This window comes from Chanodichthys erythropterus, chromosome 24, assembly GCF_024489055.1.
Source record: "Chanodichthys erythropterus isolate Z2021 chromosome 24, ASM2448905v1, whole genome shotgun sequence".
Taxonomy (NCBI): domain Eukaryota; kingdom Metazoa; phylum Chordata; class Actinopteri; order Cypriniformes; family Xenocyprididae; genus Chanodichthys; species Chanodichthys erythropterus.
The window spans coordinates 15,447,372-15,471,915 of NC_090244.1; the positions used below are offsets into that span (position 1 = coordinate 15,447,372).

Sequence of the window (24,544 nt, forward strand, 5' to 3'; positions counted from 1 at the left end):
CACATACATGCTGTTAGTGGTTTAAAATAGGGAAAGAACTCCAACAATTTATTAAAAGTTCATTTATCAACACCAATTACAAAAAGAATATGACAATTCAAATAAACACATGCCTGACATACCACTATGATTCATATCAATAATAATCCATTACAAAAATGTTTTATTTAAATAATATACATTTGGACCATACTGCAATATACATCTTGACACAACATCCATTAGAGCAGTATTTAAATTAAGATTTTATTAATGTCCGACGCGGCTTCTCTGACCCTCGTTGCACTGGAGACAAGATAGTCTTTTTAATTTTTTTGAAATAAAAAACCGAAACGGCAGTCGCACATCAGCGAGGTGGTAAGTTGCATTCAGGGGGAGCTGCGACGCCTCCGTGAGCCTTTATGTACAATGTGCGACAAGTTGAAGAAATTTGAACACGCAGCTTAAAAGAAACAATGGCCAGTTGAGACAACAAATAGCATAACACATCCGTGACATTTCATGATTCTTCCTTTTGAAATGGTGAGGCAGAGAGCCTTAAAAAGCTCTCATTAAATGTGCCTTTTTACAACACATTATGCAATTCAGTCTGTTTACCAGCCACCAAGTTAACCTTTCAAGTCCCGCAGTCTCTCTCCAAGTGGCTTTGATTGCACTGTTTTGCTAAGGGAGACTGAGCAAAAGGGATTGTGGGAAAGTGACCTTAACTCCTGGAGAGAATTCTGACCCACAGCCCCTCCGTCTCCAGGCCTTAAGGGGTACAAGTAATCCCCCTCCGACGAAATTTCTGCGTTCATTAACCGTCTAATCTCATTTTTCAAAAGGTGCCATCATCAAAAAAGATGTTGTTTTGGATGCATAGGGCACAAATCTACAAAAAGATCTTTGCTTTTTAACCGTTTACTCAAAGCAATCATTATGAACTTTCCGAAGCTGTTAGATGGTACGTTCAGGGCTAGTTTCGTAGAAAGCAGGCACCCGAAAGAAAGTCGATGCCATCGGACAAGCTCTTCCATATGAGTCCAGGTTTCCCTTTAGACATGCTCGAACAAAAAGCCTCTCTGCCCAGTGCTGAATGCATTACCAGACTGTCCGCTTTAGCCGCCACTTCGCCTCAAGTCAAAGCGTCTACGCGGCCAATCCAGACCGCACTTACAACCAAATGACTTCTGAGAACTGCTCTCATATCCTTCATGTAGCGAGACAACAGCAATAAACCTGTAGGTCATAAAAGAACTGATTTACATAGATGAGACTGGAAAATGAGAACATTAGATATCAAGATTAAAAATGGATCAGAGGACAGACTTTGCATTTCGTGGTTAATTTCGCCCGAGAGCTTGGAGATCTGACTGGTGCATCATTTGAAAGGGTTCTAGCCAGAAGGTGCGTTCGCCACAAACGCAACTTCCTTGTAGAGTCCTTCTCGCTCTTTTACACACATACAATGGCGGTTATGTCATGATTCTTGTACTGTGGAAATCTTGATCAACGAGTGCATTTTTCATGACTCGAGCCAAAGAAAGAGTTAAAAAGTTCAACTCGAGGTCAGTAGCTGAAAAGCCATCCTGTGACTCGCTTGGGTTTGTAAAGCATCTTTTGGAGGAGTTTTGGGGGCATTGATGAAATTACTCGTACATTTACTAAGATTTCAGTCCTCTTGGAGTCCGAAGAGTCGAAGAAAACTCTTCTTGCAAATTAAGTGTTCTATTTGTCCACTGGCGCTTTTTTTTTTCTTTTTTTTTCTTCGAAAGCAGACGGAGGTGTTCATGGTTGGTGCAAGAGCCGGCTAGTCCAGAGGCTCCTGTTTTATCCGAATGGGCGTGTGGCTGGTCTGACACCGTCTGTCCTCCCGACTCAGGATGTACTCGCTGAACTGGGAGGAGTCCACGCCCCCGCCGCATGATGCCACCATGCTGAAGCCTTTCTGGAACAGTCTCTCCAGGACCTAGGAGAAACCAGGGACATATTTAAATATATTGATATTTCAGTACAATATGAGAAACTCAGTTCTTCATACAATCAAGACACCAACAGAAAATTTGGGATGTCATCAGAGCCCCTCTCTGAAATCGCTGATTTCGTCAGGAAACCAGTGTTAATTTCGTTGACGAATAATTTTTTCGTCAACGACTTTTTTTTTCACGGACGAAAACGAGACGATGACTAAATAAAAATGCATTTTGAATGACTATAACTATGACTAAAATCGACTCTAATTTTCGTCAGCGAATAAAAACGAGACTAAAATGAAAGAGAGGGATGATTTGGGAAGATTTCCTGTCAGGTCTGCTGTGTGGAAGATGCGCACATTTGAAGTGTAACGTGCTGATCTAACTGCGGGAAAGCCTCTACAGGCTCGTGCAGCAGCACTTCAGACTACTTTGCGATTAATGAATAGAGCACATTTATGCGCTGTTCGATTGCTTATAAGCTAATGTTGATGAATTATGATGTTTACTACACAATGTTTATATGGTAGCATGTTTTAGACGGACGTAAGAATGCATATTTATCACCCTCATGCACAGCCTGATACAGTGCAGACTGCAGACATTTCAGAATAAGAGTCACGGTGTATTTCGGGATGGTTTATAATGATTTTTTTCCTGGTCATTGTTATTTTGTTTACACAATAAACTATTTAATTTAATTTCTATTCGTTTCATAGTAAACTACTGTATCTTCTGTCACAGGAAGGAAAGACTAAGAACATTATTTGACACGTTAATTAATATATTTTACAAATATAAGGGTTAACTAAACCTAAAACCAAAGAAATCTTCATTACTTAAAGTAAACGTTAACTGAAATAAAAATAAATTCGAAGCTTAAATCACAATGAAAACAGAAAAACTAAAATTCAAATCTAATAATAAAAATTTGAAACAAAAACTATAATAGTACCTCAATGATAATTGTGTCAATCCCTGAAAAGTACTGAATTTTGCTCTTTCGTGTCTTTTTGCACTTGAACGGTCAAAAAACGTCCGCTTTGGCGAGCAAAGTACAGTTGAGTGAACATAAACAGTTTGGGGAATATGTAGGCCAACCTATATCAGTGCATAGGATCTATGTATTGTTAGAGAAATGCTTAATGCATTATAATTTATGATATTTAGTCGACTAAAACTAGACTAAAACAATTTCCGATGACTAAAATATGACTAAAACTAAATGGCATTATAGTAAAAAAAACTATGACTAAAACTAAATTAAAATTTGCTGTCAGAATCAACACTGCAGGAAACTTCATTTACGCTAATCTATGAGCACTTCTTATAGTTGCAATAAAAACAAAGAAACGCTAAAATTTTCTGGAACTGTCGCTCCAGGATCCAGGAGAAACCAGTTTGTTCAATTTTAGACAACTCACTGTGGGTTTTTGGAGTTAGTAATTTATATGCTACTCTTTAAACAACTGTATAATTCTGGAACCATCTAAGAGAAACCAGGGGAGTTTTTTAGTATTTTGAGATGTTTTCCATGAATTAAAGTCCTATTTATGCTACTCGTATCAGCACTTCATTTAAATGCATCAAGACAGCACCACATTACACCCTTTTGCAACAGTCTCTATAGGACCTATATACTTATCAGTATTTTGAGATGAAGTTTTTCATACAATACTGGTTATCAAAAGCCACGTTTCCACCGAAAATACCCGGAACAATTTTTCCCAGGAACTTTTTTCCCCAGTTACTTTTTTCCCTCCAGACCTGTTGCTGTCTGTTTCTTCATCGCGGTCTAAAGTACCGTGAAGAAGAGTCCGGTGATGTAGGACTGTGCGCAACTTTCCAGTTCCCACTGAATTTCGCCCTCCGCATGTAAGCTTAATAAAGCCTGAACCTCTTTGTTGGTCCAGGGGTCGTATTTTTTAATCTTCATTGTTGATTCGAATAGCAAAACGCTTACTGCACGCACCACAACAGACTTTTAAAAATGGTGGTTGTGTCAGTGCCGATGGCCTCATGGGTCCTTTCCCGATCCCGTCACCCTCTCTCTCGCACTTCGCTTCCTGTCTAGTAACTGTCCTATCATAATAAAGGAAAAAACGGCAAAAATCTTAAAAAAAAAAAAAAGAAAAGAAAAAAAAAATGGTGGTTGAAATAACCAATCAAAATGCTGTGTGAACTCAACCAATCAGCATGTTCAGTGCCCAAGTCCCATCCCCAATGTTCCTCAACTTTGAAAAAGTACTACCTCATGAGCAGGGACTTTCTGAGGGGGAAATTTTTACCAAGAACTTCATTTAGACCCTGGTTCCTGTGATCAAAACACACAGAGTACCACCCCAAAGTCACCGATTCCTGAGGATGAAACACGGCTAAAGTAAACTCCAATTATGGAACTCTATCAGTGCTCTATCAACCCCTAGTGGTCCCTGACATAATGCCAGGGGGTCCTTATATCACTTATCTGAATATGAATTTTTGACATTTGACACGTTCACATAAAAGAAGAAGATAATATATGTATAATATAACTGATGATATGACTAAATATAGGACAAGTCAACTAACGTAGTAGTAAATTATACTTGATTGCATTTGGTCGTCGCAAAGAAATGAATGATACTGAATGGGTCCTTGAGGATGGTTCCAAATATGACGGGGGTCCATTACTCATAAAAGTTTGAGATTCACTGCTCTATAGCAGTGATTCTCAAACTTGGGGCCGCCAGATGGCACTGGGGGGCCTCACAAAAGCCCTAGAACTTTAAGCTATTTTAATAATAATAACTGAATAATAATTAAAATAATAAACAAATAATAAATGTAATTAAATATATGTAAATTAAAAGTTCAGTATTCATCTATGTGCATTATAAATTAATGTTCAATATTTATGAATTTGTTCAGGGCAGTGCCGGTCAGCATGGCAACCTGCCCACTGGCAGTGGTGCACCAAAATACATTTTTGCGCACGTGAATGCTGTTTAACGTGGATGTCAGGAAACGAGTAAAGTACAAAAACAGTGTTTACAAAAGAAACGACAGGTTAGCAACCAAATGTTACGTAGCGACAATGGAAACATTTGGATTCATGCCGAATGAGAGAGGTACGCGCGAGCCTGTTAAATCAGTATTCTGTTTGCGATTTTCCATGAATTTAACAATAGCCTATTACATGAATTAGACTATTCCTCTGGATATGAAATCTCATTTGTTTCCCCAAATCCTTATTCACGTCTCTTTTCACAGAGGATTATAAACCTTCCTTCCTTTCATTCACTTTTGCATTTTTTATTATGGTAAAGGAGAAAAACACTTGGTTTCACAGTTAGACCAAAGTCAAGTTTATTTGTATAGCGCATTTCACACGCGACTGTAATTAATGGCATTCTTTTCGCGGATACTGTTCTGAACGCTCGCGGAGCAGAACGTTCCCGCATGAGAGTGGTATTCTGCTCCCAGATACTGTTCTGTGGCCTCGTATCCTGTGCACGCACCTACTTTTTGTGCGCGAGTTTGACACATGATAAACGCCATAATATTCAGTTGTAGTAGTACATATTTTTCTTAGGCAGAAAAAATAAAATACGCTCTTCTGACCTTTTACAATCAATGTCAATTGCTTTGGAACATCGGGAGTAAAGAAAACAAAGAACATTGATGGACTCTGTTCAGCAGTCAGTCCCCTATCAGAGCGGGATATACGTGAAACCATTTATCTTTGTGGGGAAATATAATTAAATTTGGCTTAGGCCTACCTCCAAAATTTTGCGTAATTTTCTATGCTATTGATTTCCAAGTTCAAGGACTTTGTCTATTGTTTTTTTTTTATACGCTTTTAAAGTTTGAATCAAATTAAAAGCATAATTTCTGCATTAATCTGTAAAGCTGTACAACCGCGGTGGTAAAAAATTAAATAAACTGCCACCGTCACGGCCCATTTTGTTGCACTTTTCGCAAACAAATTTCTGAAAGTATCAGTTTCAACACAATACATTTCTAACAAAACTGTTTCATGACAATTTGTATAAAATAAAGATCTAGCCAACAGAATTGATGTTCCAGTATTGTATCATTTAATATGCTTTTGCTTTAATTCAAATTGTAAGTTTGAGACTGTTTTGGGTCATGAAATTTCTTTCTCAAAGGGAGCCTCATGCTGAAAAAGTTTGAGAACCAGTTGCATGCAGACAAATGCTCTCCAGGACCTAGCAGAATCGGGAACATTTTTAGTATCTTGAGAAGTTCTTTGTTCAATTTAATAAACTCACTATGAGTTTTTGGAGTAAGCAAATTATTATACTCTACATAATTGCATCAAGATGGCAAACCTTTTTGGGACAGTCTCTCCAGGACCTAAGCGAAACCAGGGGAGTTTTTCAGTATTTTGAGATGAAGTTTTCCATAAAATAAGCTGCTATTTAAGCTACTCTATCAGCACCATCTAATTGCATCAAGATGGCACCAGACTGAACCCTTTTGCGAGTCTATCTAGGACCTAAGAGAAACCGCATGAATTTAAATCAATATTTTGAGTTCAAGTTCTCCGTTATGAGAAACTCGGTGTGGCTTTTTTCGAAGTAAACTCCTATTTATGCTACTCTATCAGCACTTCACATAGTTGCATCAAGACACATTTAAAATGTGCAATCTCAGTAACAGTGCTATCAACAACTTCACGCTTGCATTACCCTCAGACGTTTCTCACTCCAGACCATCCACCCGGGATGAGAAGGAGCAAGCAGACATCCCCTGGGCTGTTTACAGGGGTTTGATGCGGAGTCAAATGAGAATAGGCTCCCCCACTGACAGCCCACACTGAAGCCGCCCGGCTCTTTCATTACAAACCCAATACACACAATCTCGGCTACTGTCAGAGATCCCTCACCGAGAGACGTCTCTGGGCGGCCGCTGTCACTGTCATTCCCACCGCCGCAAAAAGCCAACGAAATGTTTTATCTGTTGGAGTGCTTGTAGATTTTTTTGAAATTCAATACATGCAGCCTTGAGTATTCACTTACTCCTGCACTTCTTTCAAGTGTGCTTCACATGAAAATGAAAGTTCTGGCTCGGGGCTACAGAGCCAGATAAAAGTCCCTCCGCAAAAAAAAAGAAGAAGAAAAAAAAGAAGATGATGAAGACGAAGGAATCAGTTCAACTGCACAGGGCCTGAGAAAAAATGTCCATCCTTATCCTCACTTTGGAAGTTGAGGCTGCGGAGAAACTTGTAGAGGAAATGAACACTTCTTACGACTTATGCACAGATGAGGTATGAAAGACATCAGTAGATGATTCAAGGGCCTACCGTGCACAAAGAAAGATTGCGTTTTGAAGCATTTTTTCAAGAACATATATTGCCATTAAGATCCATGTTAGGTTTCGGTTGCATCAGTGTTGCAGAAGAGAGTTTTAATACACAAATCGTTCGATTTTGAAGTTTGTTTAAAACTTTTCTAGTGAAAAAATTTAATCTTTTGGACACTTGTAGAAGATTAAAGGGATAGTTCACCTAACAAATTCTAATTGTAGTATCATTTACTGAGCCTCGTGAAAAAAGAAGACATTTTGAAGAACGAGTTTGGGACCACGTTGACTTTCATTGTATGGATAACTTTTGTGTTCCACAAAAAAAAAGGTGAATTCTAAGTGAACTATACCTTTAATTTGAATTTAATCCATTCTTTTAATAAAAAACATCCATATCTAGAGTCGTTCGTAAAGACAGAATGAACATGTATAGAGTGTCACAAGCCACTCAAATATTCACGCATTGATATCTGAAGGCTTATGATTTTGACATTACACTCACTGCGCTGATTGTTGCATCACTTACTAACTTTCTTACAGTAAACGGCTACAATTTCTTGGCAACAAACTCTCTCTCTCTCTCTGTCTTTTTTCATATCTCTTGTCCTCAGTCATTCCTCTCTGATCTATCTTCTCATATTTCATAGGTGGGTTTTTGCGAACACCCGAGATGTGTGACAAAGACGGGGCTTTAAAAAAATCCACCCGCATGATTCAGTCGGTTAAGTGCGCAAAAATAAGTGTTATCAGACACGCTAATTAGTTATACAGTAAGTCAATTAGGCATGTGTAAAAAAGTAGCGTAAACCAGTTTAGGTTGTTCAAAGAAACCAAAGTACAGTATTAAAAATGTAGCATGTGTGTTTAAAACGCTTCAGGCACAGAAATGTTGGAGCACTTTTTCAAACGGAGAGATTTGTCTTAAGGATGAGTTAAAAATAAATTATGCATATCATTTCCCTCTCTTCTCCTCTCGGTTTCATGACTACATATTCCCCACATTAGCATCGCCTCCAGGATTCAAGGTACCGGACATTTTAAAGACGTATGTATGTGGATGTGTCTGTGTGTACGTTAGGATGTGTGTCTGTTTTAGCACCTTTTAAACAGCCAAATCATGGAGTATGTGAGAAGATCACATGGGGCATAACTGCACCTTTGCAGCTGTGGAGCCACACCTTCATCCACACCTGCCTGCAACATCTCGCACCCTCTCACTTCTCTTCTTGTTGGCAGGCAGCAGTCAAGCTGCATCCAAGACACAGCAGCAGAGCGCGCTCAATATCCCAAGTTTTTTCCAAGTCTTTATGCTTTATATTTTAGAGATTTTTTTTAACATTTTTATTTGACAGGAGAGTCTGGAAGATGTGGGATCGGGGCATGTTGCAGTCCAGGTTCGAACCATCATTTCCAAGTCGAGCACCGTGGCACATTTTGTCTGGACTACGCTTGTCAAATTTGATTAAAACTATAAATGAATGGGTAAATCTCAAGGAAAAAAATGTCTAGGTCACAAATTATAATAACAATGAAAAATATTTCTGGTACTACTAATTTTGTTGAACTACGACATTATTTTTATGATATTTTTCCTCTAAATCTTCATTACCATGTGTCTGGACATTTTACACTTTTTTTGCAACTTCCATTATTCTCATTGGTGATTTTCATTAGATTCTCATAATTTTAATACAAGTATGCTCTATCGTTCAAAAGTTTGGGGTCACAAAGTTGTTGTTTTTTTTTTTTATAAATGTATAATTTAATTCAGTAAGGACGCATAATGCGTTTAATGTTATAAAATATTTCTATTTCAAATAAATGCTGTTATTTCAAAGTTTCAATTTATCAAAAAATGCATCATGGTTTCCACAAAAATATTAAGCAGCACATCTGTTTTCAACATTGATAATAATAATGTTTAATATAGGGATATTATTATGATTTCTGAAGGATCATGTGACACTGAAGACTGGAGTAATGATGCTGAAAAATCAGCTTTGCATTTTAAAATAGATTCAAACAGAAAAGTTATTCAAATCAAATACTGTCTTGGTATTAGGTGACAGTGCTGTACCTGTACAGAATTGAGCCTGCAGTAGCCATTCAGTGGAAAGCGAATAACATGGGTTGGATCCTGGTTCCAGCCGGCGTTGACTGAATTGCACATGACGTCCCCTGTCTCTGGGAAAATCTCTTCTATGAGGGCCTTGTCCCCACTGATGGCAATCCTCTCGCCCAGGTCAGGGGTCACTCGCACCACCAGGCACTCGCAGGGCTGAGCCGTCCGCCGCTGCTCCCGGTCCTGTTTCCAGCGCTCCAGCTCTTTCACCATGGGTGTCAGCTGGTAATACCGAGCCTCCTCGTACAGCAGCTGGAACTCCTGCAGGAACAACACATGGAACTGAATGTATGGATGGAAAGATAGATAAAAGGATGAATGAACAACCCATCCAGCAAATGATTGAATGAGCAAAAAACAGACCTACGAATGAATGAACAAGCAGACAAAATAATGCACCAACAAAAACATGCATGAGTAAACAAACAAAACAACACATTGAGCAAATGAATGAACACAAAACAAGTGGACAAACAAATGCACAAACAAACACAAGCTGACAAATTAGCCAACCACTGATAGAATGAAAGAACAAGCAGGCGAAAAATCCACAAACGAATGACTGAAAAACAACCCATTGAGCAAATGAATGAACAAGCAAACAAACAAAACACCAGGTTGAGCGAACGACTGAACGAATAACTCAAGCAAATTATGGAACAAACAAAATACCAAGTGAGTAATTGGACAAACCCATCTACCAAATGAATGAACAAGCAAACAAACCACCAAGATTAGATTTAAATTGTACGTATGTACTTGGTATAATGTCGTGAATCCACTAGGTAAGACATGATGAACTAACAGAAATAATACCATTTTTACAATACAATCCCTTACATAGATGGAAAAACAAACGATGAAATTCAAACCCATATAATGACTGAGTACTGTATGTTTCAAAGCATATGTCATTTAACATTTAGCATGAACCCAGACCAACACATGGAGCAGTTTTGCCCATCTGACCCGTCTATAGCCAGGACCAGGGCGAGGGGGATGGGGGGTGTAAGCCCCTCCGGCTCTCCCCTCACTCACAGATTCTCCGGTCGGACAGCACAGATTGCTGCCTCTGCCTGAGGGGTCCTTCACCCTCGAGCACATTTACCCCACTTACACTCGCCTTTCATTCACCACTAAACCAGATGGCAACACGCCTCAGTCCAGCCATTACAAACACTACGAAATGGAAAAATTTCCAATATAAACATGGTGGAATGCATGGACATATATTGAGGAAAAGGGATAATAAACAACTTGTGTAACAAACACTGATTTTATGCTGCAATTCAAGTCCGTCATCTCTATTTTTATATATTTACCAATACTACAAGTATTTTGTGAAGAAAAACATCTAAATACTCAAAATATAAGCATCTAAATATTAATTAGCCTTCATGTTCTGTTGATGTAGACCATGTTTTTTAAGGTGAAAATCAAAAAAAATTAATTATATATTATTTAATACAATTATATTGTGTTTATATATATATATATATATAAACACAAACTCCTAATATGTTCCTCTGACCTATTTAAAACCCAATATAATCTTTTTAATAATAGTATATTATATGGTATTATTAAAGCATACACTTTTCAGAAAAAAAAAAAAAACAATCTCAAAATATTTCAAGCGATGTGAAATATACCTAGAGTCTCTGAGACCCCAAACAGTGGGGTAAAATTTGATGGATGTTATCGAGTTACAATTTTGTCACTTCTCGTTAGATTAAGAAAAGTCATGAAGCATTAACCTGATATTCCATGTTAATGTTTTTTTGAGATATTAAAAGGGCCTTGGGGTCTCTCAGACCCCAAACACGAAGGGTTAAAAGGCATTTCTGCTTGAAACGCTGATACCATTCTTTGGTTGTGCGCCCGGTGGCCTATTTCCTCAGTGGCCGTGAGAGATAGCTGTGATCTCGACCCTGCTGGCTCTTCATCCCCACCCTGTAAGACTACTCATTCCACTGCAGGCTACGCCACGGAGAACAATAGCACCGACCATCTCAGACACAACGCTCTTTTACAATTACCACAAGAAAAGGAGTTGTTTTCTTACCCACACCCCTCCCTCACCCTCTCTTCTTTCTCTCCCTCTTTATTCCCTATGTTCCTTTCTTTAGCCCATACTGGTGCTGACAACATGGATACAGAGACTTTAGGCCTTCAGGCTCTTGCTAATTCAAAGAAAAACAAGCTCCGCTTCTTTCCCAGGTCTGCAGTGAAGGCTGGGTATGTTTTAACAGGGTTCCTTCTGTGACTCATTTTTGGGAAAGAGAATGTAAAAGCAACGGCCCACAGTAGAGTGAATTTAGTCTTTAGGCCATATCCATATGGACAAATGAAGCTGGATGCACTACACGGTTTTCAAGAGCAAACTCTGCTAGAAGAACGAAAATGTTGCCAATTAATCCAATAAGTCGAGTCTACGCAAATGTAACAGACATCTGGGAGGAAACCAAACGTATCCCATCACCTCTCACAGGAGGTTCTGCTCTATCTCACTACATGCATCATTCGCCAGCTTCGTCTGAAAAAGATGACCACTGTTTATAGGGTTTGAAGGTTTCTAGGCCTTAGACCAAACAGTGGCCGAACAGCGATTAGTTCATGTAGTCATTAAGTTTTCCTGCTCTCACAGGTCAGGGCATGGTGAGTTTTGATGGGAGAAGAGTGAAAAGTTAAGCATAATGGGGTGTAACGATGTGCCTCTCTGTGCAGTTACATATTTTATGTTCTGTTATCAAACAGTCTCACACAATGAGGAGAGTTAGCCACAGAGCCTGAGGCGGAAATGACTAGTCTCACCCTAATTAATCCCATTGACACAAATACCTTTACCCATCTGATTTTTGACTGAGGCAGGAATAATACTTCACCGACTTATCTGCCGTCATTAAAGAAAAGACTCACAGCTATGTGGGTTTGAAGTCAGAAATTGTGTTTCACACTATTTCGAGTCCGAATTTCAACATAGGACCTGATATATTCACGGCAAAGTTCTTTTTTGTTCTTAGTTTAGGAGTAAAACGAAGTTTGAAATACACGAGCAGCGATATTGGTTATCGAACATCTGACACTAGTGTGCCAGAATTATCCAATTCCAAAAATAAAATGCTACAAATAAGAATATATCATCGCGCCGTCGGGCTGAAACCTTGTATCTCTATATTTCGTAATTGTTTTATAAAATTAATGCTATTGGTCATCCTTTATGTCTGTATGTGGGTTTTACAAATGTTTAACCAATAAAAAGCATTTAAAAGAAGTTGTAACTCCATTGGCTCCTCAAACTGTCAGTCAAACCTCACAACTACACCCGCCTCCATTTAGAATGAATAAGTAATACGATGCACTTGCCTCAGATGCGGCTGTTTCAGTGACAGACACAATATATCTGCCATTCGATGGTCAAAAACCTCCATTTGAGTTTGATTTTCATAAAATAGTAATATTATAATGACATTTGCAAGCGTCTGACCGTATAAAGCCATAATACCAAATTTGACGGTTTCCGCCCAACAGCGACGATATGTAAACAATAAACATCATACCTTATTGTGTTCCTACCTGACTTAAGCTTAAGTTTAACATTAAATGTGAGTACCACTTTTAATATTTTTTTCTTCTTAATTTCCATTAAACATAAAAAACAGTGACAGTGTCTTGTTTCATCAGAAGACAACTTCATTTTCTACTATAAAGCAGATCTCCGATGCGTTCATGTTTTCACTCGCGGCTGTCTGACCTCCATTCATTTGAACGGGAGAAATAAAGCGGAAAAGATTTCCACGTTAAAGAGTTCCACACCTACTTATTATGTCATCGCCGCAGACCAATGGTAGTACAAAGGTGTTTTCCAGCCAAAGCAAAGTTCATTTTGGCCTGATTTTGTTTGAAATTACGTCACATCAGTTCGTTTTTCGATTTCGCTTGAAGTAGGCCATATTGGGGCCTTAAGGCTTTATAAATGTACTTGGTATTTTATTTTAATTTTAGCCAGTAATGAAAGATTTGTATGAATATGCAAGGGAATTGCCAAGATAACGTATTTCCCAGGAAAATTTTTAAGGTGTTTCTGAGGAACAATGTCATAACACAAAATTCCCATTATCTCAAGATGATCTGAGGCAATTTTGGTGAAGATTGGAGAAACTTTATAGGATGATTACAGATTTTCGTAGAGATGCCATAGGAGAACCATTTTTGGTTTCCTAAAGATCCTTTCAGTGAACAGTAGAAAAAAGAACCATTTTCTCTTGTGTAAAGAACTATAAAGCCTTTTGTGCAATGGAAAGGATCGTGGATGTTAAAGGCTCTTCATGGAACCATCGATTCTACTAAAGAAGCTTTATTTTTAAGAGTGAATGCCCAAAAAAAAGGATGCACAAATCTATTCAAGATGGTGGTAATGTGTATGATGAATCTTGGAAAATGATAATCAAAGTATTCAACATGCATTCAGGAAAATTAAGGTCGTATTATTCCAAACACATGGTGTGGCCTAATAAAAAATCTGTATTGAAACCATCATTTTTCTATGGTTTTGTCTGGGACTTTTCTGCTCAAGGCTATTGATGTGATGCTAAAAGAGGAACTAAATGAATGTTTTGACCTGCTGAAGGGACGTTCGGTGTGTGCTCGTTACCTTGAAGTCATCAGGAAGAAGCAGTTTGCTGGTTCTCAGGTAGCTCAGGATGAAGCGGAATATCTCTCCGTCTCTGTCGATAAAATAATGCTGCTTCAGACTGTCCAAAACAATCGGTTCTGTGCCGTTGAACAGGCGACTGATTCTGGGGGGAGAAAATGTAAATCAATGATACTTCAACTTCAAGAAGAAAAAGTTTTTTATGCAAGTACACTACATATAGAATGATTTAGCTCATATCATGTTATATTTAAAAAAAAAAAAAAACCCTCCTTTCTCTTCACATTTGAAATAAGTTGAAGGGCGAACATATAAGTTGATTATTTTAACCTGATTAAATTGCCGGAATGGGGTCAAGCATTTGGAATTACGTTGTACGCTATTTCTGTTCTTTGGATAAATCGACTTTATCTTTGCAAAATGTTCTTATTTCATTCTCTCATCCTATTTCATTCTTCCGTTCTTTCTTTCTCTCTCTCTCTCATTCTGGAAACCGATGCAAAACACTTAATAAGAAAACCAATTCCCCCTTTTGTGCCTCGGGTGGTCCTTTTCTCATATGGTCTTGCCGTTCCCCCAGTTAGAATTTCACCATATAGCTTTAGGCAATCTTAGTTTTTCATCTCAGCCTCTTTTTTTTTTTCTCCAAAAAGCAATTAAAATGCTGCCTGCTTTTCACCCTCCCCCAATTTTCCTCTCCTCCCTCCTTCTCGTTGCTCTCTCGCTCCATATCCATTAATAAATCAGAGCGAGCCACGCTCTCTGTTAACCTGAACAGATGTGGCAAAGCTCTCACACTCACTTCCCATCTTGCACACACATACATCTCTAACAGGTGGCGTCCCTTTACCTCCCTTTATCTGCAAACATCCGTAGATTACAATTGGGATGGATGCAGCAGGTAGGAATTGCATGACTCTACAAGTGGCAGTGGTAAATCATGTCTTTTGAGCAAAAAATTTGACACAAATTAGCTTTAAATCATTTAAAAGTACAGAAACTAAATACATATTTGATTCATTGCTCTATTTATACATAAATACATTGCTAAATGAAGTAATTTTGCACTTATATAGAGGCAAAAACCACAGAATTACAACATAAATGCTCATAAACATGACATAGTTTTACGTCAACACCTCAATAAACCCCCCCAAAAAACTCAAAACGTCAAATTTGTCTTACCTGGAGTCTGGGTATTTGGTGAGGGTGGCCAGACTGCTGGTGTACATGTGCCCGCCTACGTCAATGTGGACTGGAGCATTTGCTTTAGTCAGCTGAGCCGGCAGTGGGATTCCCTGAGCGGCCAGAGGAGACACTGGGGACCGGGTCAAAGACAGCCGAGACATGCTCCTTCCCTCCTGTACAAACAGCACAGTATCAAATAAACAGCTCCTGGTTCCCCTCTCCCCTTCAATCTCCGCAAGATCTAAGGTGTGATTCTGGCCTGCAAGTATGCAGGAGATCACTTTTACATCTTCCCTTAAATTGCGTTTTTACCTTAAGAATTAGCACCACAAGTCTAATTAAGAAAATTTGCCTGCCGTTTTTTTTCCCTCCTTTTTTCATAGAACCGGAGGGGAGAAATGGAGTGATGCTTATTAGCGAGCACGAAATGGAGAGAGGGAGAGAAGGAGAGAGAGAGAGAGAGAGAGAGAGGGATGGATCCTAGTACTGTAGGTGTCTACCTCCGGGGAAAGAGAGTGTAAACTCCTAATTAAAGATATTGGGTGAATGTGTGAGATGCAAAACACCTCATCACCAACAGCTTTTCAGTTCTTTAAAAGTTTCTCAAAGCAAAAGAATCAACATTTTGAATTGAAACCAAAAATGAGGCTAAATAAGACTCAAACTTCCACAAGGTCAAACAAACAAAACAAAACAAAAAAATCAAAATGATGCTGCGTCATAATAAAGATTCAGTTAGGTTCTAAATTACACTACATAATCTCACTGTCCACTCCTTAAAGATCACAGCTCTTTACATTAAAACCATAGGGACCGTGATGCATGACTGCTACTGTGACATGAATCGACCTTTGTTTGGTGAAACAAACAATTCCGCCTAAACAGATGGTTAAAGTCCCATTTCCGGAGGCAAAATGCCTGGAGCATTGTGTGCATATGGTTTTACGTCAAGGACTTATATACTCATATATAGGACAATGTTACCTATGTCTAGCCATTAGATTTAACTATGAAATGGGTCCATGATTTAGCTATAGTTAATTTTAAAATCGTTTATAATATTTTTTAGACAAACAACTTAATATGAGGAGTTTGTTCCAACAAGTTTAAAATGAAAAGACATATATATATATATATATATATATATATATATATATATATATATATATATATATATATATATATATGGATTTCTGACCTATGTAGCACTGTCAGGAGAACTGCCCCACTTTTCACAATATTCAAAAAACAGCCACTGAATCTAGTGAATCTACAGAGCCACGGCTAAAGACATTATAGGGCTATATTACATTCTTCTGAATTGAATTTGATGAGATTAAAATACAGAGTACATAATGACAAGATAAAAATATATTTCAGTTGTTTCAGTTCCAAAACATACAACGGGACCAGAGTAGTCCCATAACAAACTAATGACTCTTATGAGCCGGTTCTTTTAATGAATCACTCAAAAAGACTCAGAACTTAGAATCAGTCTGACGAATTCTATAATGAATGAACAGTGAATCCATTTTGAATCAACATCTCACTCAGTTACTCAGTAACAAGTTATCGCTAAATTGTTCTCAGTGTAAATATATAAACTTGTGTGTGTGTGTGTGTATATATATATATATATATATATATATATATATATATATATATATATATATATATATATATATTCACACACACTAGGTCGGAAGCAAACGATGATAAGAGATATCATCAAAGTCAGAAATGATAGTTAACTGCGCCAGGTCCCTGGAGTGCGTAAAATAGCCCTACAACTCTCTGTACCGCACTTCCTGTACGCAATGGGCATACAGTAGTGCTATGACCTCTCATTGTATACTCAAATCAGCCCTCCCTGATCTAAAACTGCAAAAGCACGACACACTGAAAACGAATGCAAAGAAGCACTGGAGAAACATTCGAGAAATTTGACAGAATCCACCGTACCGTTTCAAACATTTTAGGATGTCCGACGCAATCTGAGGAGGATTCTAGCAGATTGTCTCTGATGAAGGCTGCTTGTCCTTTAGAAAGAACTTTTCGTAATATTTTTCTCGGCACTCCAAGAGCTCTTCGTACAGAATCCGGCGACAATTCCGTTCTGAATATAACGCCGGTGCAAACGCAGCGCTATATAGGTCGCTGTGGCTTTAAAAACTCGCTTAAAACACAGACCTGCTATAGACACTTTCCACAAAAGCTACACAGGGGAGTCAGTCAAGGCTGCGTCCTTACCTTGGAAGACATAGCTGTAAATGTATCTTCAGCCCTCTTTAAAACATGAGATCGATCGTGGCGTGTCTTAGCCTCGCTTTTTTTCTTTCTTGCTCCTTTTTTGTTGAAGCGTGAGAGTGCGTTGAAGGCACAGCGTTCCAGCCCGAATAACAGAGGACAGCTGAACAAGAATTCTTGCTCAAGGCTCTCCAAACGCCCCGGGGCAGGATTAGGCTACAATTAGCTCAACCCTGCCTGAGCTGGGGCGAGTTATAAGAACAACATTTGATCTTGCTATTCACATTTGGAAGTATGCGTATATGTGTTTTAATCGCATTTATCGTCATTTGCCGCGTACTGAACAAATAAGATATGTGCATGCGCGAGGATAACGGTTAGGTTACCTGTGTGCATGTCTTTGGCTTCAGCGAGCAAAAGAGAATCTTTTATTTTAAGCGTTTTAGTCTGTACTGTATTATAATTTATGTATAATTTCCTCCTGTCTTTTTTAAAATGTTTCTATTCCAGCTATTCTTGCGGGGATATAAGAATTCATCATCTAATTTTAGTTTTTAAATGTTTCTCTCAGCGTTATAATAATGTTCTGCTGGTCATGAAAACTAAATGACGTATATCGATATGCATTGTGCCTCTGCAAAAGGCGCCCACACATCCGCCTCGAGCCAAACGCGCCATTTCAATTTTTTGCGCGCGGCTAGATAGAGATGTCTGGCTTGATGGCACACAGCTTTCAGGTGGAAGACAGGCTGAAAAGAAAAAGACTTTTACAAAAAGGATATTTGACAGTTTTAGCCCTTTGTAGTAGTGTTCTACTTATAACGAAAATGTTGACATCTGGCGCCAACCAGTGACCAAACTGAAAGCTAATAAAAACGTTTTTACAACATTTCCACAATGTCTTTGTTGCAATTAGGTAACAGCAAGACAACGCCAACTAAAATAAGCTAAAAAAATATTAAATACTGAATTAATAAACTAAAACAAATCGTTTTAGAAACTGAAAATGTCTAACGGTCGAAATGTCTTTAACTGTCGAGATGTCTTCAACCGTCAGTAGCCTATACGTCAGACGTCAATGTTTTCTACGAAAACAAAATATGTCAAACTTTAGGAAAGCTTTAACTTAATTTGTACATATATTGGGGGGAAATAATCTAACTTCATGACATAAAAACACTTTTGAAACTGGGAATTCAAACATTTAAAAAAAATATTAAATACTTAATTAATAAACAAACAAATCGTTTTAGAAACTGAAAAATGTCTAATGGTCGCAACTGTCAAGATAACCGTCAGACGTCAATGTTTACGACGAAAACAAAACATGCCAAACTTTAGGAAAGCTTTAAATTAATTTGTACATATATTGGGGGGAAATAATCTAAGTTCATGACATAAAAACACTTTTAAAACTGGGAATTCAAACATTAAAAAAAAAAAAAATGTAATTTTGACGCAAATTAGCTGAAAGTAATTTAAAAATAGGTAACGTAGAAAGACGACACCAACTAAAATAGGCTCAAAAATATTAAATAATTAGTAAACAGACAAATCGTTTTAGAAACTGAAAAATGTCTAACGGTCGCAACTGTCGAGATGTCTTCAACCGTCATACGTCAGACGTCAATGTTTACGACGAAAACAAAACATGCCAAACTTTAGGAAAGCTTTAAATTAATTTGTACATATATTGGGGGGGGGGAATATTAATTTCATGACCTAAAAACACTTTTAAAACTGGGAATTCAAACAATGGAGGCAAACGAGAACAAATTGTGAATTAAGATTTCCATAAATAAATAATTAAAATAAATTAGGCCTATAGTTTATTTAAGTTCAGTAGTTTTGCAAAAGTTAGGCTAAATGCGATAGAACCCTTAATTTGTCACAAATTTGAATTAAAAAATATATATATTTTCCAATTACCTTCAAAAATCTTTTGGCACAGAGCTGTTATCACCTTCAACATAATAGCCCACATTCTCGAGTGAAAACACAGCAAAGTAAATCTGTTTGTATACAGGAATATGTTGCAAACTATTTGGACTTAACAGCCGAATTTTTTCTCGCCTTTGGCTGAAATTAGTTTCCCACATCAGACGAGCAGCAGGAAGACAAGATATTTTTGTTCAATTAAAGGAACAAGCCCGGAGTTAGTTCAATTACTTGACGCTGGAGGAAGATGTAAATTTAAAGATTTAAATAGCTTAGAATGTTGCCTCGAGCGCCTGCACTTCATTTCCTTAATTTACAGAGAGATGAGGGGAGTAATGGTTATCCCAATGATGTGCATCATGCCAACAAACTGTATATCTGAGTAACATTTACTATCCCTGGTCTTACAGTTGAGCTCGAGTCCAATAAAACAGCCTGAAGAAAGAAAAACAAACGCGCCCTGGTTATTAATATAGCAGCTAATGCTAAAACTTTCTCAATTCACATGAACTAATTTGGCCTCAATGATATGTGAGACTTTATTACATTAATATTAACATTGTTAATTTATAACCACTAATAGTATTTAAATTATAGTGTTAAAATTTAAATATTATTTAAATTATGTAGGCTAGTCGCTTATTTTTTATGTAGGCTATATGTATTTCTAATATGATGAATTATTACACATATGGGGACATGAGCCACTTTTTGCCAAGAGAGACCATTGTAATACCTGTGCAACATTCATAAATGCATAAATAAATCGACGTTTTCTTTCTCGAGTCGTTTTCAGATGATGAACCACAGCGCCATCTGCTGGACATGACTTGCAACAACATCTCACCTGAAAACAACTTCCAACATTTTTTGATGCTGTTGCATTTTGTCTACACTTCTTTTGGTAATTAGATTTTCCACAGTCTTTTTGTAATAACTTAATTTCTAAAAGTTACTTCAGAGCTTATTCTGTTGCCTCCAGGTCCTTCCATTCCAAAACCCAATCATACGGAGAGACTAATTTTTCTCTTTTCAGCCCCCCCACCCTCTTTTTTAAATATGATTTTGGTGCTGAAGAAAGAAAAATGAAGATTTTCTTTGTTCTGTCTTCCACGTGACAAATGGTAGCTGATTTGATGTGCCCTTTGAGTCTGTAGATTGTGAGAGAACAGGATGTCAAAGCCTCAGGCTCTGTGAGATAAGGAGGGGGTAACGAGGGGGTGGAGCTAAAAAAGCCGCAGTTGCTTCAGGCGGCAGAGGACTTATTGGAGTGGGAGGACAAGATGTAAAGATCAACACCAGTTTTGACTCCTGCTTTTGTTTCCAATGCTGGGGTAAATTAGCAAAAAATATATAGGCCTGCATTATAAAAATAATAATGTCTTATCAAACAGTTGCTAAACTGAAGCTCAGGATATAGCCAGGGTAAAATATTCAGCAAACACGGACTTAATAAATATGTGAACAACTGATTTGCTTTTAAATTATTTTATAACCTTACCTGTATATTATCTTGAAGCTTCCGCTAAGGAAAAATAATCCATTACAATGTACAAAACAAGCAACTAGACCAACAATATAACATTATTATTAACAGTGAATCTCGGAGGTCATTGTCACTGTAGTTGATAACTGAGACGCAAGATGGCGACAGTTGCGTTTGTATAAATCAACACCAAAAAAAACAAAAACACGGAGCGCTCCTCTGACACACTTGCCATGAATGAAAGTAAGTAGATGAAAGTAGTTTCACGTAACTCTATCGCAACATTCATTGACCAAGGACCAACGAGAGGACGTTTGACTGACATGTAACGCAACCAATCGCAGTTCCACATCATGTTTAGGGGCGAGAAAATGTAAAGTCGATGTCCCTACAATAACAGCCCGGTGTGCATCTAATAAATTATTCATTTAAGAAAGTTGTGCAAGTTTACTGCAACAATAGAGCCGCAAACTTCACATACTTTTGAAAATCCAGCGTTTAGTTGATCCTGATATGAGCTCATTGTCACAGTTGTAAACATGACGCCGTTCTTCTTTCATGAGGGGGTTTGGCCTCACGGTATTTTTTTCCAGACGGACTGTTAAAGAACGCGACACACACGTCTCTCGGACATCCTGTAGAATTCAACCAACCAGATGACGACTTTGAAAATCCTGAAGTGTTTTCAGTTGTGTGCCATATGCATCAGATGGGCGTGACGTCTGAGGCTGAGACTAGCATGAAAGTGAAGCTGCGATAGTTTTTTTTCCCTATTATGACATACATAACAGCTTCTGGATGGATTTGTGGAGGATATTTACACCATGTCGAAATTGATTGAATTGAAATCACATCCTTGTAGAACTCATAATTACAAGTTGTAAATTGGGAATTTTCTGAGAGCTCTGACTTGTACCACCTGACCGCAGATTCAAATTGGCATTGATAGTGTTGTTATAGAAACACATAATCCTGAGTCTAACAACAGCTCTGAGTAGAATGTCAAGTGTTTTCATCTCGTAATTACGACATGGCGTGAACGCCGCAATTGACCCTTCAGCAAGGGCTTGATTGACAGGCAATCTAACCAATCATAATGGCGAATCTGCCATTTTGTCCGACAAAGCAGTCAGGGGATTTAGTAGATTAACTTCGGTGGACTTGAACTTGAAAAATGGTGTGTCTTTCCGTGGATGAAACAACATTCCTTCTGATGTTCATTCATGTTTATTTGAGTAATGTTTATTAAAGTAACCTGCTCTGTCTTGTCTGTCGACGTGTTGCTCCGCAATGTATTTTTCACTGCTTGAGAACATGATGTGTGGTGTGAGAGCGGCATGGCTTGTCGTACATAGCAATAGTAACTAAAGGAGGCGGAGACACACGTCATGAAGAGGACAGATGTTGTTTTAAGGGGGAGGGGAAGTTAACATTTTGATTAAAGATTTCGAGTTCACATGAATTGAAAAAAAAAAGATCTGCATGGATAAATCATTTACAGTGAACAATGCAACATTCTGAAAAAAAGTAAGAACTGTTGATTTAGATTTCATGGTGACTTTAACGTAAGAACCGCGCGGCTATTTTTACATCGAATGTGTCTGGCTTCCAGTGTTAGCTGCTTCCTATTATTTTAGCTGTACAAAAACAGTCCATTATGCAAAAGCAGTAGGCCTACATTATGCTGCTGGTATTTATAATATTATTTTAAATTATTTTCTTAATCATAAACACAATGGTTTGTTGCACAAATTCTTGTATTTAATTACAGTTAGCGACTAATGAGTTTTGCACATTCACAGAAAATAGCTTACTTCCACGTAGACTTGTGCCGATATTCGGTAATGCGATAAATCGCGATAATGGATATGCACGATATTGTAATCGTCTGCACTTCAGAATACCGTAAATAATAATTTATTACCAATTATTAATTTTTTATAAGACAATTAAGAATATTTTACCCATCAATCATATAAAATGCACAACACTGCTGTATTCTGCGTCAAAAGGACACGCGCTCAGATGTAAACAATCCCAACGTGCACGAGAAGCACATGGCGGAACCAGTGAAGGAGACGCGCTGAATGAAAGTGCGCGTTCACTCTCTGACAGCAGAGAGCGCTGATGGAACAGCAGCGTGCAGCGGTTACCACGGAAACGTGCAAACAAAGTAACTGTGCTAGTGAAGTTTTTAAAATGCTTCAAACAGCCATTCATTTTTTTGTAATCTCAGTGTTGTTCATCACAGCACCAAATACTGAATACTTAAGACTTAAAAGGATATTTTTTTTCAAACCTAAACATTTTTATATTTTAATCTGGACTACAACATGCCCTAAGAAATGGCATGTCAGAAATGTTCTGATTATTTGTTATTGTTCAGTAAAACTTTGAAAATATACAGCTTCATTAGTTAACATGTTAATTCATTATCACTAAACTGGCAATAAAAATACTTATAAAGTATTAATTATTATTAATTAATGTTAATTTCTTAGTTACTGTTTAATAACATTACTAAAATCAAAATAACTTATTTAATGGACCTGAGATAAAACTAACAATGATCAGTTGTGTTTCTAAACTAACATTAACAAAAAATACGATTTCTGTAAAAAATGTAGCTATTGCTCAATCTTAGTTAATGCATTAAATAGAGTGAAGTGTTATCTGTTGTTCTTTATAGCCTAATTCTTTTGCATTTTAATCTGTTTGAAAATTTCAGTCAGAGTTGTTTTTGTTTTATTACAAAAAGAGTTCTTAAACCTGTTAAACTATCACAAAAATGGTTTTGCAACTTATTTTAATATCGTGATAATGCCGTATACCGTGATAAAAGCTTCATAAATTAATCGCAACATGAAAATTTGATACCGTCACATGCCTACTTCCATGATGAAAAATAAGGCGGATATGTACATAGTGGTGTGCGGTGGTGTTTTAAAATAAGGAGGCAAATTAAACATAACATAAAAAAGAGAGACCAAATACAATTCTATTTTGTATTTTTACTCTCTATATTGTTCTATTTACTAAAACCAAGTATAAATTTTATCAGGTTAGTATTTTTACGTATTTCAAGTTTGATTTTTTCATTCTCAATAATTACCCCCCATCAAACTCACTGCACGCTTTAGGGGGTCTCATGTAAAGTCAATGAGCTGAGAGGAGGCAAGCCTCCCACTGTAACTTTACCTGCGGGTGTCACTGTTGGACAGCATTACTTTATAAAAACGATTGACCTTTACACTTTTATGTCACATTTTGTAATATTTGCATTGTTTTATTTTTGTAATAAGGATTATTTTCTCATCCAGTTTTTTTTGAGAACACACTGCCTCCCTTGCCTCCTCGGAACTAACCTTTTAAACAAGTTGCAAAGGATGTGAGAAACTTGAATGATGAGCGTTTAGATTCTGGACAGCTTCCTGTACATTCCAGCACACTAGGGCAGTGGTTCCCAACCACGTTCCTGGAGGCCCCCAAACACTGCGCATTTTCCATATCTCCTTTGTCTGACACACCCATTTCTGGTCTTGGAGTCCCTGCTAATGAGCTGATGTGGTTGAAAGTGTTCGAACAGCCGCCTACTCTCCACCTATTGACACAATAAACATTATCGGAAGCGCGCAAAACAGACAGAA

The 24,544-nt window shown here is 37.7% G+C and overlaps 2 protein-coding genes across 7 annotated transcripts in view; one reads left to right on the plus strand and one right to left on the minus strand.

Moving 5' to 3' along the window:
- Positions 1-9,048, plus strand: part of si:dkey-219c3.2 (transcription initiation factor TFIID subunit 4) — a 63,536-nt gene extending 54,488 nt beyond the window's left edge. Inside the window, exon 16 of one of the 3 annotated variants that reach the window (XR_010893992.1) lies at positions 8,615-9,048. The gene's annotated coding sequence lies outside the window, so the exon portion shown is untranslated. Of the gene's footprint in view, positions 1-1,754; positions 6,275-8,614 lie in introns of those variants that run through there. The other 2 variants (XR_010893990.1, XR_010893991.1) reach the window with 2 other exon arrangements.
- kctd15a (potassium channel tetramerization domain containing 15a) lies at positions 1,781-24,380 on the minus strand. 4 transcript variants are annotated; one of them, XM_067380538.1, is made up of 5 exons: positions 24,263-24,380; positions 15,224-15,399; positions 14,039-14,183; positions 9,340-9,645; positions 1,781-1,948 (listed from the first exon to the last, which is right to left on the minus strand). In XM_067380538.1, the coding sequence occupies exons 2-5, from the start codon at positions 15,385-15,387 to the stop codon at positions 1,790-1,792; spliced, it is 774 nt and encodes a 257-aa protein (XP_067236639.1). In that variant the 5' UTR covers positions 15,388-15,399; positions 24,263-24,380; the 3' UTR covers positions 1,781-1,789. The 4 variants fall into 4 exon arrangements, with proteins under 4 accessions (XP_067236639.1, XP_067236640.1, XP_067236637.1 ...); XM_067380539.1 differs by lacking the exon at positions 24,263-24,380 and adding an exon at positions 20,913-20,970; XM_067380536.1 differs by lacking the exon at positions 24,263-24,380 and adding an exon at positions 17,477-18,044.
- Positions 24,381-24,544: the final 164 nt, after the last annotated feature.

Bases quoted from the DNA above. Each gene is read 5' to 3' on its own strand.
- kctd15a (XM_067380536.1), bottom strand. The intron at 9,646-14,038 runs GTAACGAGCACA...TTGTTCCTGCAG, and splicing joins TTCTTCCTGATGACTTCAAG to GAGTTCCAGCTGCTGTACGA. The intron at 1,949-9,339 runs GTACAGCACTGT...GGTTTCTCCTAG, and splicing joins GCAGGCTCAATTCTGTACAG to GTCCTGGAGAGACTGTTCCA.